The sequence below is a fragment of the Vicia villosa genome, unplaced genomic scaffold (genome assembly GCF_029867415.1).
Source record: "Vicia villosa cultivar HV-30 ecotype Madison, WI unplaced genomic scaffold, Vvil1.0 ctg.006562F_1_1, whole genome shotgun sequence".
NCBI classification, from domain to species: domain Eukaryota; kingdom Viridiplantae; phylum Streptophyta; class Magnoliopsida; order Fabales; family Fabaceae; genus Vicia; species Vicia villosa.
The window spans coordinates 19,452-34,912 of record NW_026706782.1 but is presented as its reverse complement, the minus strand read 5'-3'; the positions used below and the strand labels follow the sequence as shown (position 1 = coordinate 34,912).

General features: G+C 32.7%; 1 protein-coding gene and 1 long non-coding RNA gene across 2 annotated transcripts; one reads left to right on the top strand and one right to left on the bottom strand.

The window, feature by feature from the left end:
- Positions 1-2,959: 2,959 nt before the first annotated feature.
- On the top strand, positions 2,960-4,626 carry LOC131643009 (uncharacterized). Its single transcript, XR_009296111.1, has 3 exons — positions 2,960-3,298; positions 3,775-3,861; positions 3,956-4,626. It is a non-coding gene; the product is annotated as an uncharacterized LOC131643009 (long non-coding RNA).
- A 29-nt stretch (positions 4,627-4,655) lies between these two features.
- On the bottom strand, positions 4,656-9,652 carry LOC131643011 (protein TRACHEARY ELEMENT DIFFERENTIATION-RELATED 7A-like). The gene is made up of 3 exons (XM_058913160.1): positions 9,468-9,652; positions 7,558-7,776; positions 4,656-4,953 (listed from the first exon to the last, which is right to left on the bottom strand). Exons 1-3 carry the CDS (start codon positions 9,650-9,652, stop codon positions 4,656-4,658), a joined length of 702 nt encoding a protein of 233 aa, XP_058769143.1.
- Positions 9,653-15,461: the final 5,809 nt, after the last annotated feature.

Sequence of the window (15,461 nt, the reverse complement as noted above, 5' to 3'; positions counted from 1 at the left end):
AATTCAAGATGAAAGATCTTGGACTAGTTGACACTTTTTTGGGGATCAAAACAATGCAAAAATAGTGGGGGTTGTGAACTTAGTCAAATACACTTTGTTGAGAAAGTTCTTGATAAGTTCAAATTGTCACGGTTCAAGAAAGTGCATATTCAATTTGATCTTAGTGTCAAAATAATGATGGAAGAGTTGTGGTAATATTAGAATACACAAGTGAAATTGGTCTTCTAGTATAATGTACTATATCCTACATAACATTTGCAATTAGTAAATGAGTAGATTTACTAGCAATCCAAATGGTGAGCATTGGAAGGCCATCACAAGGATTTTGATTATCTTTTAAAAACCAAAATCTTGACCTCCATTATGGTAGATTTCCTGCCATATTAGAAGGATATACCAATATGAGTTGGATATCGAGTGTTGGAGATCATATATTTACAACTAAGTGGATATTTACACTAGTTGGGGTGATTTCTTGGAAGAGCGAGAAACAAAGATGCCTCACTCTCTTGACCATGGAGCCATAGTATGTGGATCTCGCTTCCACTGGTCAAGAAGTTGAATGGTTGGTGGATCTTCTGTTGGAAGCTCCATTGGCTAAATACAGTGTTTCAAAGGTGTTAACACAATGTGACAGTTAAGCCAGTTTATCAAGAGAACTCATATAAGTATAAAATGAAAAGTCTGGGCACTGAGGCCTTAAACATTCTTTAGTGAGAAAATTGATTAAATATGTAATCATTTCATTCACATATATACGGTCGATCTATAATTTGAATGACTCGTTTACTAGACCACTGGCCAGGGATTTAGTAAATACAACCTTAAGAGGTGTGAGGTTGAAACTCCTTGAATAAGTGTTCCAACAATGATAGTAACCCAATCTAAATTTAATACATCTTAATTTAAGATTCAATGGGTAACAACAAGTCGTTGCTTTGGAAGTTGGTGCAACATTTTGTGACAATGTTGACTATTACATAATTGAGGGTTGAGTTTTTTAGAAACTCTTAATGAAGTTCTATATCGAGGAGGATATGTATCTCAAGAAATAGATACAAATTGAACTTCACCTATATGAATTTCAAGATGGTGTCGTCTTAAAGTGAGAGTTGGAGTTTCTCTCATGATAAAATTCATGAAGAACAGGAAAAGCACGTGGCCATAATAGTGCTAGACGAGATATGTAGGCGAAGAACGTTTAAAGAGTGTGTGTATAGTAACGCCGGTCTGATCACATAGGATAACTCTTCAAAGCATAGCTACCTAATGTTCCGATTAGGCTTTGCGTTGTCTTTACTAAGGTTAAGTTTAAGTCGAAAGATACCTAACTGTATTAACATTCTTTTGCTTTCTATATTCTGGAATTGGACTTTGTCATTATTAGAACAAGTGGGGGATTGTTGTAATTATAATATTAGTTGTTCCAAAATGACAAGAGAAGTGGATTTGAAAATTGACAACACTTCATGAAGAGTTGCAAAATGAAACCATGCAACTTTTGAAGTGTGTTTGTAGGCCAATCATTGTGACTTTTGGTAAAAGACATTGTTTCACCAAGGGTCGCTACCTTGTGAAACAATACCAATGTGGCCTATAAATAATTCATTATGGATTCAGAAAATAAAGACAAAAATGCAAATCCTCTAGAATAATTTCAGAGCACTCTTCGCTACATTTGAGTGTTTGCCAATCTTGTGCAAACTCGAAAAGACTGAATTATCCTGGTATTCCTGCGTAGAAACTCCAAAACAAACTGGGAGTGCTTGAAATACTATAAAAAAAAGTGTTCCGTACACGATTCTAGTATCGATTCCATTCGATTTAAAATGGAGTTTGAATTATGTTAAAATATATTTGTAAATACATATAATTTATAAAAACATTTTATAATCACTATAGAGTTCCAAAAACATTTCAAGAAAACTCAATATATATAATAAAGTAAAAAAGATGTGAGTATGTTAGAGTACATTGGTGCAATGGACGATAGTGATATATGGTGGAGATGTCAACTCAACTATCTATCCAATACTATAATGTTGCCCAAACTGACTAATATACCCTTCCTCCAAAAAAAATTTACACTAACAAAAGGCTATATAAGTAATTAACAAATTAAAAATTGGTCTTTGCCATTTGTGTGATTCTCATTGGACAAACTCAAATACTTTTGTACTTCCATTCAACTTTTTGCCCTCTTCAATACTATTTTCATTTGTCAAAACATTTTCATTCTCTCTCTTCCATTTTCTCTCGTCTCTTCTCTCTTCTCCATTAAACCCTAGCCGCCGTCGGTCATGTCTCCGGTCACCACCACCTTAATGAAAATATTAAGCCCATTTTCATATTCCCCATCTCACGGGTGTCACAAAGAACCGGTTGAATTCTTATTTCAAGCGATTTCGCCATCGAGCGCCACCTCTCCTTCTCTGATACTCGCAAAACAATCACATCAATGTTCAGTGTTAATTTGCTTCTCTGTGTCGAGTTTTATCATTTTTACTTCTATGGTAAACAATCATAGGCCTCGCCGACGTCGTCGTGACCGTCGATGCCAGAGACGAAGATCTAGATCTGAAATTGAAATCATAGGATGCGATAAGACTAATCTGATGCGGTGCGGAACATACACTACTCGATGTACTTGCGAAATGAGATTTGGTGTAAACCGCCGTGAAACAAAATCTTCTTCATTTTCTATCTTCTCTCTCTTTGTCTTCTCTCCCATTTTCTATCTTCTCTCTCTTTGTCTTCAAACCCTAGCGCCACAAAAATTCTATCTTTATTTCACTCATCTCTTCGTATCTTCTTATCTGCAGGTAATATTCCTTAATCTGTAGTTTCCTAGGAAGGGGAATCGCTCTATTGATGTAGCAAGGCATAAGAAAAAATGTTTGCATCCCTAAATGTGAATAATAAAAAAATGGGTTACTTTTTTTTTTGGTACAATAAAAAAATGGGTTACTTTAAAGCCAGATCCAATAAGCTTCTTATTTGTTTGCATTTAATGTGTTTGTGGAGAATTTTAGCGAGTATTGTTATTGATATTTTCAATACTGCAGAAGTACAAATGTTTTGGTGGCAAGGTGGCTCTCTAAGCATATCTTTCAAAAATTCAAGTTTGAACAAGAACAATCCATTCTCTGTAAGCATATCTTTCATATTTTCTATGTTTACCTTTCAGTTCATGTTAGATTTATTAATAATGTTGGTATGACAGTGAAGATGACAAACAAGACCTAGGCAAAGAAAATACAGTCTCTGCCTCAATGTCAAAGGTTGCTTAATATGAAAGGTTGTTTTAGTTTTTTTTAGGACAGAAGGATTTCCTCCCAAATTGAAAGTGAATTTTCTTTTTGTTTTTCTCATTTTCAACTAACATTGAACTATTGAGTTTTACATATTCTCTGTAGCATATGCACTTTTTATGGAAGTGTGTCCACTCTCTAATACATATCGATTCATGTGAATTCATTTTCTCAATTTATTGTCGTGTTATTTTGTGTTATGTTCGGTGTCAGTGTTTTGCATGATTTAGTTATTTATGTGAGTAGGTTCTTTGATATTTGTGATACTAATAACATTGTTGATTTATGTGAATATGTTCGGTGTCAGTGTTGCGAGTTCATTTGGATTTTTTTTAATTTTATTTTGAATTTCAATTTTCATATTTTAGTTTGTTCATTCATTATCAGTGTACTCTTTTTGTTGTTTCACTCAATCATTTTACAAAATAAATAGTTTTTTTACTTGTATCATTATTTTTGTTAGGCCGCTTGCAAACAATTTATTGAGTGGAAGTGTTCCTTCCAGTATTTGGCAAAACAATATTTCAAATCCTGATAAAAGATTGCCACTGTAAGATCTCTATATCGTTTCTCTTCTATCTAGAGGTGTATATTTTTTAGTGCGTATGAGTAATGCTTGACTGTTTTTATTGAGCAATATGCAGTAGCATAAGGGCAGCCTTAACATTGATGTTCATGCATCTAAGGAGAAATTTGTCAAGGATAAGTCCTTCAGGTTTGTTGACATGTTCTGATAGTGCGGTTGAACCAACACTGACCCCAATTTCGATTCACGAGAGCAGTGAGGATGCATTAGACTTGACTTTTAGTCAGATGGTTTGTGATATTCACTTGTGCCTTGATTTGTTAGTTATATTTGATAAATATATAATATATTTTTTTACGACTAAAAAATGATTTCGATAGAGACAAAACAGGCAGAAGAATGGGAGAAGAGAGATTCAAGACTTTTGAATTATTGGAAGGAACCAAATTGGTCCCTGCCATTCTATTTGTGTTATTTCTGTTTTATACTGAAATTATCATAAATTGTACCAATTTTATTTTGTAAAAGATACCAGTTTCTGCCAACTTCCTAACCACACCGGAGTGTAAACCTGAGATTGCAACTCCGTTGTGTCATGCATTCTGGACAGTGCATCAACAACTTTGTTCTCCAACCCGGGTTTGTAAACTATGTCAAAATAGTACCCTTAGCTTTGCGGCCTAATTTTGATGATCCATGGTTGTAATCCTTTTTGTAGTCACTGTTTTAAGCTCTTTTGATGGCTGCTAACTGTAAATTTATGTCCCAATTAATATAGTCTCCAATGTTGTATTGTCAATGCCTCCAATGTTGTATTGCTAATGCCGCTCCATCAATTTTTTTCCGAATGTATATTTGGTTAAATTGTGATCGCTTAAAGCTTTACTCTGTAAAAAGCACATAGGCCAGCCTTGCTGCAAAAGAATGGCACCCAACCCATTACCCAGAGCATCATTTTCAATTACAAACTCCTGAGTAAAATCAGGAAGAGCTAGCGCCGGGGGTGTTGTCACCTCCTTAAGAATCTCAGAGGCTTCTCTCTCCTTAAACTTTGCAGGGTGGACACATAAGCTTCTGAGAAGGGTATTGAAGTTGCTGCTGCATTTGTTATCGTTTCTGAAAAATTAATAATGTTTTTGTTGTTGCCAGTGCAATTTTATAAGTTGAATAAATACTTTGTTGTGACTTGTGTCAAAATTTATAACTAATCATGTTGATTGCAAATCAAATTGTGACTGCCATTTTTTCTCTCGGTGACATGATGGTCTATATTAATCTAAAAATAATTTTGGAACCAATATAAAGTTCTGTTATTGATGGACCTTATGTGAAGAGCCACTTGCATTTAGGAATATAATTGTTGATATTAATTTTTTATGTTGTTCTACTTTTATGAAAATAATAATGTAAATAAAAGTTTGAAAGGTACTTGACACAGTAACTCTAATGACAGTGAAAATAAACATATAATAAACATATACTAATGGAGAAATACTTGCATGAACACGAACCTAAATCCAATTTTTTAGGCACAATCAATGAAAAGAGTGAGAATATAAATTTATTTAAATTTTAATTTTGTTTTTAATTGACATCATGGGGATGGTTGAGATAAAAGAGGAGAGAGACATTTTTATTTTTAATTTTTAATTAATAAAAAAAATGTGATTGGTTGTGTGTAAGTACAGGTGTTATGGTTGTGTCCCATATTCCGCCTAAAAAATCTCACTCATCCCATTTTTTATAAAATAATATATTAACAATTAACAATTATAATAACGAAACAAATATTTGACTTTTCAAATCAAATCAACACCGAATGAGTAATTGACACGTGGCAAGTTATGCTTTTTAAAAAAACAAACAAACGATATAACCTGCAAATAAGAGAAAGAGAAAAGTTTAAACTTTCAGATCTCTATCTCGTACGACCTCCTCTCTCTTTCTATGAAAGAGAAGAACAACAACCGAGCAACCCAAAACTCAGAAAGAAAATCCTTCCTGCGATCATCCCAATAAACCAGAAACCTTTAAACCCTTATTCCCAGAATCCCCCAAATCAAACCCCAGAACAACATGCATAAACAAGATTACAAGAATTAAAGCTAAGTGTAATACCAACCCTTCTTTTGACGTGAATCCTCGTGCGTTCGTTCCTCTCAGTCTTTGGTTCTGATTTCTTCTCCTTTCTGCCTATTTGTAGGTATTTGGAAGAGATGAAGCCGCGGAAAGGTTTGAAGAATCTAGGGTTTCAGTTCTGAAACCCAGATCTTACACGGGGAGGTTTTGATGCTCGTGAGGGATTCGCGGCCAAGGATGCAAGCCACGAAGTTTCTGAATCTCTCTTCTTCTTTTTTCGATTTTGTAGGTATGAAGATGTTTGGGGATTTAGGTTTCAGTTTTGAAACTCTAAATTCTTATGAAGGGGATTCAAGGAATGAGCAAGTTCTACGCCCAATTTCTCCTCCTCTCCCTCTAATTTTGTTGGTTTTATATAGTGGAAGAAAGAATGCTCAACATGGAAATAGTTTGAAAAACAGATTAAAATACTTTAAATTTGGTATTCAAGTTAATAATCATGGTTTCCATTTTGATATGATATTGTCGAAACATTGCTTTGGAAAGAATAAGATGGTTTTGGAAATGTCACAGATTCTTGTCATGTGATTATTTTGGAAAAAATTTAATGAAAATCGGATCAATTTACTGTCATGTATTTCCTAGCTTATTTGAACTAATAACAATATTAATAAAATAATAATATTAATAAAATCCTAATAATAAAAAACTAATAAACTATAATAATATTAATAATAGTAAAAAAAGATAATTTAATAAAACAATAAAAATCTAATAAAAATAGTTACTAATAAAACCAAATACTTATAAAATATAAATATGTTTCTTGGTTAACTGTGCTATTTAATTTATTCAAAATAAAATATAAATATGTTTCTTGGTTAACTGTGCTATTCAATTTATTCAAAATAAATTTGCAGTATAAAATATATAAAGTGTCGAGCAAAATTTGTTTATTTAAAAAATATAATTAATTCAAAGTAACTGTTACATATTTTTTAAATAAAAATTACTGTTAAAATGTTAACAAAATATAAAAAAACTTATAAAACCAAAGTTAAAAGTAATTTAAATGTTAGAAATAAGGCGGGCAAATTTGGGGTATGACAATATGGACTGGACTTTCAGGACCTTCTCGGTTGGTGATTCGATTGCCGAACTGAGATAAGCGCCTTCGAGAAAGGTCAATGATATGAGTTCCCTAGAACCCGATCTTTATATAAGACAGGTTGAACCAACTAAACTTCAGTGGGGAGGTACTTACCTACGAATTTCATGCAAGCCTCTAAACCTAAGGGCACTTGTGTGACTTGTTTGTGTTTGCTACTAACCTTTGTTTCCTTGCAGGTTTTGTTAAAAGACTTATTTGACCTTACTATCTCACGCTGTGCCTAATGAACTGCATTCGCATAACATTCATCACAAAAGCATGCAAAATCTACAAATTTAAAATGGAAAATCGTTTGAAAATAAGAAAAGAAAGAGTAAAAGATATAACCTACGATATTTGAATATTGAAATAAGTCCCGGTCGGCACGGTTGATGTCCGAACAGGTTTCCCAACACATTTTCGGATGAAAAAATAACTTTCCCATTGGTGGTGAGGAGAGTAATTATTCCAGAAACGGTTGTGATCATAACCTTGATGTTGATTTTGAGTTTTTTTGAGGAGGAGGAGGAGTAATGGGAGATGGTGGGGAAGGAGGTGTAATGGAATATGGCGGCGGTGGAGGTGAAGGTGGAGTTTGGTGGCGACGTGGTGGTGGTGGTGGAAGTGTAATGAAAGGGTTGGGTGGAGATGGTTGCGGTGGTGACAACTCCATTTCGGATCGGGTTGTAGTTGTAAGCACGATGAAACAACTTAAAATGGAAAAAAGAGTGAAACCAAGAGTGAAAGAGTGGAAGGAAAGTTGATCTTCATGATACTGAGAGTGAAAAAGATAATTAAAAAAGGTGATGGAACCATCTACGTTAAAGAGGCGCTAGAGAAGTTATATAGGGAATGATACTTCCTGAACAACAGTAAAAAGTTCATAATGTTTAATAATTACTATCCGCAAAATATCAGTCTGTTTGAATAGTACTATATGTAGACGAAAAAAAGCAAAAAAATTAAAAGGAGTTTAGAAATAGAAGTGTTGCGTCAAAGTTAAAGAGAGATGTAAAAAATTTCCCATAAAAAATCAAAAAAATATTGTGATAGTGTTTACGATAAAGAAACCCATGAAAATGAAGAATTAATTGTTCATTGACTATAAAGTAGTGTAAAACTACTTACTACTATATTTGCATACATGTCTTCAAAATGTTAGAAATTACAGTAAATAAACTAATTTAATACTAGCTGAAAAATTAATCATAGTTAATTGCATTAAATAAACAAACTCAAGCTAAGAAATACGTTATTTACATAGTGGGAGTATAAATTCTAGAGATATAAAGTAAGTTCTCCAATAATGAGAATTCTTACCCAATTTAGTTTTTGAATGTAAAATCATCCATGTGTCCACTTTATTTCATCCTTATATTTATTAGTAATAGATTAGTAGATATTGCAAATTGAATATGCAACCCAAGTGCATTAAAGATAAGTTTTATTATTTTCAATTCAATTTAGAGATACTCTATAGCTATTACATTACTAATATATTTGTGATCATATATTTAAATATTTTTATTCATATAATTCATAGATAGAAATATTGTAGTTGATATTTATATAATGTATTTTATTTGCAGGCGTTTTAATACTAAACCAATACATAGTGACAATTTAGACACTCGTTACTTTATTAATAATAATGAAGAATGATGTTGAGCATATTACTTTTTAAAATTATAGTATGGAAAATTAACTACAAGTTAATAACCTATAAATTATTTTGCACATAATCATGAAAATGATTATGTATGGACAAAATAACCTAATAATTACAACATTCAACCGATTTAATTAATAACTTATAACCATGTTAATATGAGCATGCACGAACAAAAATATGTCAAAGGCCCAAACGTTAAAGTGCCCAATTCAATACCAATTAGATTAACATACACACTAATTCCTAAGTTAATAATAATTCTAAATAAAATAAAATAATAAAATATAATTTATACTCTATCAAAATATCTATGAGTCTCTAATTGTTTAGAACGGAAAATTTGACCACCACTTGGTGAGAAGAACGTCGGAATCATCGGTCGTACCATGTACCATTTTCTCTTAAAAGTAAACAATCAACAAACTATTACATAAATTTATTTCAAAAAAAACGTTTAAACTCTACCTCATTCTTCTTACAAGATTAACTATAGCAACAAATTTTTCATCACAAAAGCATGCAAAATCTACAAATTTAAAATGGAGAATAGTTTGAAAATAAGAAAAGAAAGAGTAAAAGATATAACCTACGATATTTCAATATTGAAATATGTCCCGGTCGGCACGGTTGAAGTCCGAACAGGTTTCCCAACACATTTTCGGATGAAAAAATAAATTTCCCATTGGTGGTGAGGAGAGTAATTATTCCAGAAACGGTTGTGATTATAACCTTGATGTTGATTTTGAGTTTTTCTGAGGAGGAGGAGGAGGTGTAATGGGAGATGGTGGAGAAGGAGGTGTAATGGAATATGGTGGCGGTGGAGGTGAAGGTGGAGTTTGGTGGTGACGTGTTGGTGGTGGTGGAAGTGTAATGAAAGGGTTGGGTGGAGATGGTTGTGGTGGTGACAATTCCATTTCGGATCGGGTTGTAGTTGTAGGCACGATGAAACAACTTAAAATGGAAAAAAGAGTGAAACCAAGAGTGAAAGAGTGGAAGGAAAGTTGATCTTCATGATACTGAGAGTGAAAAAGAGAATTAAAAAAGGTGATGGAACCATCTACATTAAAGAGGCGCTAGAGAAGTTATATAGGGAATTGTACTTCTTGAAAAACAGTAAAAAGTTCATGATGTTTAATAATTACTATCCGCAAAATATCAATCTTTTTGAATAATACTTACTATATGTAGACGAAAAAAAAGCAAAAAAATTAAAAGGAGTTTAGAAGTAGAAGTGTTGTGTCAAAGTTAAAGAGAGTTGTAAAAAATTTCCTATAAAAAATCAAAAAAATATTGTGATAGTGTTTACGATAAAGAAACCCATTAAAATTAAAATGAAGAATTAATTGTTCATTGATTATAAAGTTGTGTAAAACTACTTACTACTATATTTGCATACATGTCTTCAAATGTTAGAAATTACACTAAATAAACAAATTTAATACTAACGGAAAAATTATTCCATGATTAATTGCATTAATTAAACAAGTTCAAGCTAAGAAATATGTTATTTACATAGTGGGAGTATAAATTCTAGAGATATAAAGTAAGTTCTCCAATAATGGGAATTCTTACACAATTTAGTTTTTGAATATAAAATCATCCATGTGTCTACTTTATTTCATCCTTATATTTATTAGTAATAGATTAGTAGATATTGCAAATTTAATATGTAACCCAAGTGCATTAAAGATAAGTTTTATTATTTTCAATTCAATTTACAGATACTCTATAGCTATTACATTACTAATATATTTGTGATCATATATTTAAATATTTTTATTCATATAATTCATAGATAGAAATATTATAGTTGATATTTATATAATGTATTTTATTTGCAGGCGTCTTAATACTAAACAATATATAGTGACAATGCAGGCACTCGTTACTTTATTAATAATAATGAAGAACGATGTTGAGCATATTACTTTTTAAAATTATAGTATGGATAATTAACTACAAGTTAATAACCTATAAATTATTTTGCACGTAATCATGAAAATAATTATGCATGGACAAAATAACCTAATAATTACAACATTCAACCGATTTAATTAATAACTCATAACCATGTTTATATGAGCATGCACGAACAAAAATATGTCAAACGCCCAAACGTTTAAGTGCCCAATTCAATACCAATTAGATTAACATACACACTAATTTAAAACCCTAAGTTAATAATAATTCTAAATAAAATAAAAAAATATAATTTATACTCTATCAAAATATCTATGAGTCTCTAATTGTTTAGAACGGAAAATTTGACCACCACTTGGTGAGAAGAACGTCGGAATCATCGGTCGTACCATGTACCCTTTTCTCTCAAAAGTAAATAATCAACAAACTATTACATAAATTTATTTCAAAAAAAACGTTTAAACTCTACCTCATTCTTCTTACAAGATTAACTATAGCAACAAATTTTTCATCACAAAAGCATGCAAAATCTACAAATTTAAAATGGAGAATGGTTTGAAAATAAGAAAAGAAAGAGTAAAAGATATAACCTACGATATTTCAATATTGAAATAAGTCCCAGTCGGCACGGTTGAAGTCCGAACAGGTTTCCCAACACATTTTCGGGTGAAAAAAATAACTTTCCCATTGGTGGTGAGGAGAGTAATTATTCCATAAACGGTTGTGATTATAACCTTGATGTTGATTTTGAGTTTTTCTGAGGAGGAGGAGGAGGAGGTGTAATGGGAGATGGTGGAGAAGGAGGTGTAATGGAATATGGCGGCGGTGGAGGTGAAGGTGGAGTTTGGTGGCGACGTGGTGGTGGTGGTGGAAGTGTAATGAAAGGGTTAGGTGGAGATGGTTGTGGTGGTGACAACTCCCTTTCGGATCGGGTTGTAGTTGTAGGCACGATGAAACAACTTAAAATGGAAAAAAGAGTGAAACCAAGAGTGAAAGAGTGGGAGGAAAGTTGATCTTCATGATACTGAGAGTGAAAAAGAGAATTAAAAAAGGTGATGGAACCATCTACATTAAAGAGGCGCTAGAGAAGTTATATAGGGAATGATACTTCTTGAACAACAGTAAAAAGTTCATGATGTTTAATAATTACTATCCGCAGAATATCAGTCTGTTTGAATAGTACTATATGTAGACGAAAAAAAAGAAAAAAAATTAAAAGGAGTTTAGAAGTAGAAGTGTTGTGTCAAAATTAAAGAGAGTTGTAAAAAATTTCCTATAAAAAATCAAAAAAAATATTGAGATAGTGTTTACGATAAAGAAACCCATTAAAATGAAGAATTAATTGTTCATTGATTATAAAGTAGTGTAAAACTACTTACTACTATACTTGCATACATGTCTTCAGAATGTTAGAAATTACAGTAAATAAACTAATTTAATACTAACGGAAAAATTAATCCATGATTAATTGCATTAATTAAACAAACTCAAGCTAAGAAATACGTTATTTACATAGTGGGAGTATAAATTCTAGAGATATAAAGTAAGTTCTCCAATAATGGGAATTCTTACACAATTTAGTTTTTGAATGTAAAATCATCCATGTGTCCACTTTATTTCATCCTTATATTTATTAGTAATAGATTAGTAGATATTGCAAATTGAATATGCAACCCAAGTGCATTAAAGATAAGTTTTATTATTTTCAATTCAATTTAGAGATACTCTTTAGCTATTACATTACTAATATATTTGTGATCATATATTTAAATTTTTTTATTCATATAATTCATAGATAGAAATATTGTAGTTGATATTTATATAATGTATTTTATTTGCAGGCGTCTTAATACTAAACAATATATAGTGACAATGAAGGCACTCGTTACTTTATTAATAATAATGAAGAATGATGTTGAGCATATTACTTTTTAAAATTATAGTATGGAAAATTAACTACAAGTTAATAACCTATAAATTATTTTGCACATAATCATGAAAATGATTATGCATGGACAAAATAACCTATAAATTACAACATTCAACCGATATAATTAATAACTCATAACCATGTTTATATGAGCATGCACGAACAAAAATATGTCAAACGCCCAAACGTTTAAGTGCCCAATTCAATACCAATTAGATTAACATACACACTAATTTAAAACCCTAAGTTAATAATAATTCTAAATAAAATAAAAAAATATAATTTATACTCTATCAAAATATCTATGAGTCTCTAATTGTTTAGAACGGAAAATTTGACCACCACTTGGTGAGAAGAACGTCGGAATCATCGGTCGTACCATGTACCCTTTTCTCTCAAAAGTAAACAATCAACAAACTATTACATAAATTTATTTCAAAAAAAACGTTTAAACTCTACCTCATTCTTCTTACAAGATTAACTATAGCAACAAATTTTTCATCACAAAAGCATGCAAAATCTACAAATTTAAAATGGAGAATGGTTTGAAAATAAGAAAAGAAAGAGTAAAAGATATAACCTACGATATTTCAATATTGAAATAAGTCCCAGTCGGCACGGTCGAAGTCCGAACAGGTTTCCCAACACATTTTCGGATGAAAAAATAACTTTCCCATTGGTGGTGAGGAGACTAATTATTCCATAAACAGTTGTGATTATAACCTTGATGTTGATTTTGAGTTTTTCTGAGGAGGAGGAGGAGGTGTAATGGGAGATGGTGGAGAAGGAGGTGTAATGGAATATGGCGGCGGTGGAGGTGAAGGTGGAGTTTGGTGGCGACGTGGTGGTGGTGGAAGTGTAATGAAAGGGTTAGGTGGAGATGGTTGTGGTGGTGACAACTCCCTTTCGGATCGGGTTGTAGTTGAAGGCACGATGAACCAACTTAAAATGGAAAAAAGAGTGAAACCAAGAGTGAAAGAGTGGGAGGAAAGTTGATCTTCATGATACTGAGAGTGAAAAAGAGAATTAAAAAAGGTGATGGAACCATCTACATTAAAGAGGCGCTAGAGAAGTTATATAGGGAATGATACTTCTTGAACAACAATAAAAAGTTCATGATGTTTAATAATTACTGTTAGAACAAGATTTGTTCTGATCAATATTCTTAGTTTTGATGATAAAAAGGATATGAATTTTGTGTGAGATAATGTGGTACTCTAATACATTGCAATTTCCCTTTTAGGAAATATATAAAGAGTATGCACAAATCAGCGCTCAGAAGCTTTGTCTTAGAAGGTTCAGCATGCAACATCAGAACATGGTCTGGCAAGACATCAGAAGATGGTCGGCAGAATCAGAACATGGGTCTATGGAAGCATCAGAAGAACTTGAGATCAGAAGCAGAAGCACTGAAGTTCTCATGGTATCACGCTCAGAAGCACTTCAAGGTCAGAAGACAAGAAGATGCTATGCACCGAGCTGTTTGACTCTGATGATATTAAAATAGTATATTCACAAACATCAGATCAGAAGAAAGTACAAGTGGCAGGCTACGCTGACTGACAAAAGGAACGTTGGAAGCTATTAAAGGCAACGTCAGTAGACACAGCGTGAACAAGGCTCGAGGTAGCTGACAAAAGCGTGAAACATTAAATGCAATGCTGTACGGAATACGCAAAGCATTAAATGCGCCCAACGGTCATCTTCTCAAACGCCTATAAATATGAAGTTCTGATGAGAAGCAAGGTTACCAATTCTGAACGAAATTATTCTGAATGACTTGCTGAAACGCTGTTCAAATTCAAAGCTCTGAAACTTCATCTTCATCAAAGCTCACTACATTGCTGTTGTAATATATTAGTGAGATTAAGCTTGAACGTTAAGAGAAATATCACTGTTGTGATTATAGCTTTTAAGAAGCATTGTAAAACTCTTATTTGATTACATTAATTTGTAAGTAACTAGAGTGATCAAGTGTTGATCAGGATACTCTAGGAAGTCTTAGCTTGTGTCTAAGCAGTTGTAATTAGAGTGATCACGTGGTGGTCAGGATACTCTAAGAAAGTCTTAGCTTGTGTCTAAGCATTTGTTCCTGGAGTGATCAGGTTGTGATCAGGATACTCTAGAAGACTTAGTCGCAGACTAAGTGGAAAACCATTGTAATCTGTTGCGATTAGTGGATTAAATCCTCAGGTGAGATAAATCACTCCGTGGGGGTGGACTGGAGTAGTTTAGTTAACAACGAACCAGGATAAAAATAACTGTGCAATTTATCTTTATCGTTCAAGTTTTTAAGACTACACTTATTCAAACCCCCCCTTTCTAAGTGTTTTTCTATCCTTCAAATGGCATCAGAGCGCCGGTTCTAAGGTGCAAGCACTTAACCGTGTTTAGAAAAGATTCAGGAAGAGAAAAACGCTTCAGTAAAAGATGGCTGGTGAATCTCAATCAAATTCAACTGCATCTACATCTGGCTCTGCTGAGCAATACAACGGTAACAATGGTTATACTAGACCACCAGTATTTGATGGTGAAAACTTTGAATACTGGAAAGATAAACTGGAAAGTTACTTTCTTAGTCTGGATGCTGATCTATGGGATCTTCTGTTGGATGGTTACAAACATCCTGTTAAAGCTACTGGTGTAAGGCTCACGAGAAGCGAAATGACTGATGATCAAAAGAAAGATTTCAAAAATCATCACAAATGCATGACTGTTTTGCTGAATGCTATCTCTCATGCTGAGTATGAGAAGATATCTAACAGGGAAACGGCCCATGACATATATGAGTCCTTGAAAATGACTCATGAAGGAAATGCTCAAGTCAAGGAGACTAAAGCTCTTGCTCTAATCCAGAAATATGAAGCCTTCAA

Coding starts and splice junctions, on each gene's coding strand:
- LOC131643011 (XM_058913160.1), bottom strand. CDS start 9,652: ATGGAATTGTCACCACCACAACCATCTCCACCCAACCCTTTCATTACA. Junction 7,777..9,467: donor AACTCAAAATCAACATCAAG/GTTATAATCACA, acceptor TTCCATTTTAAG/TTGTTTCATCGTGCTTACAA. Junction 4,954..7,557: donor AACTCAAAATCAACATCAAG/GTTATGATCACA, acceptor TTAATTTTTCAG/AAACGATAACAAATGCAGCA.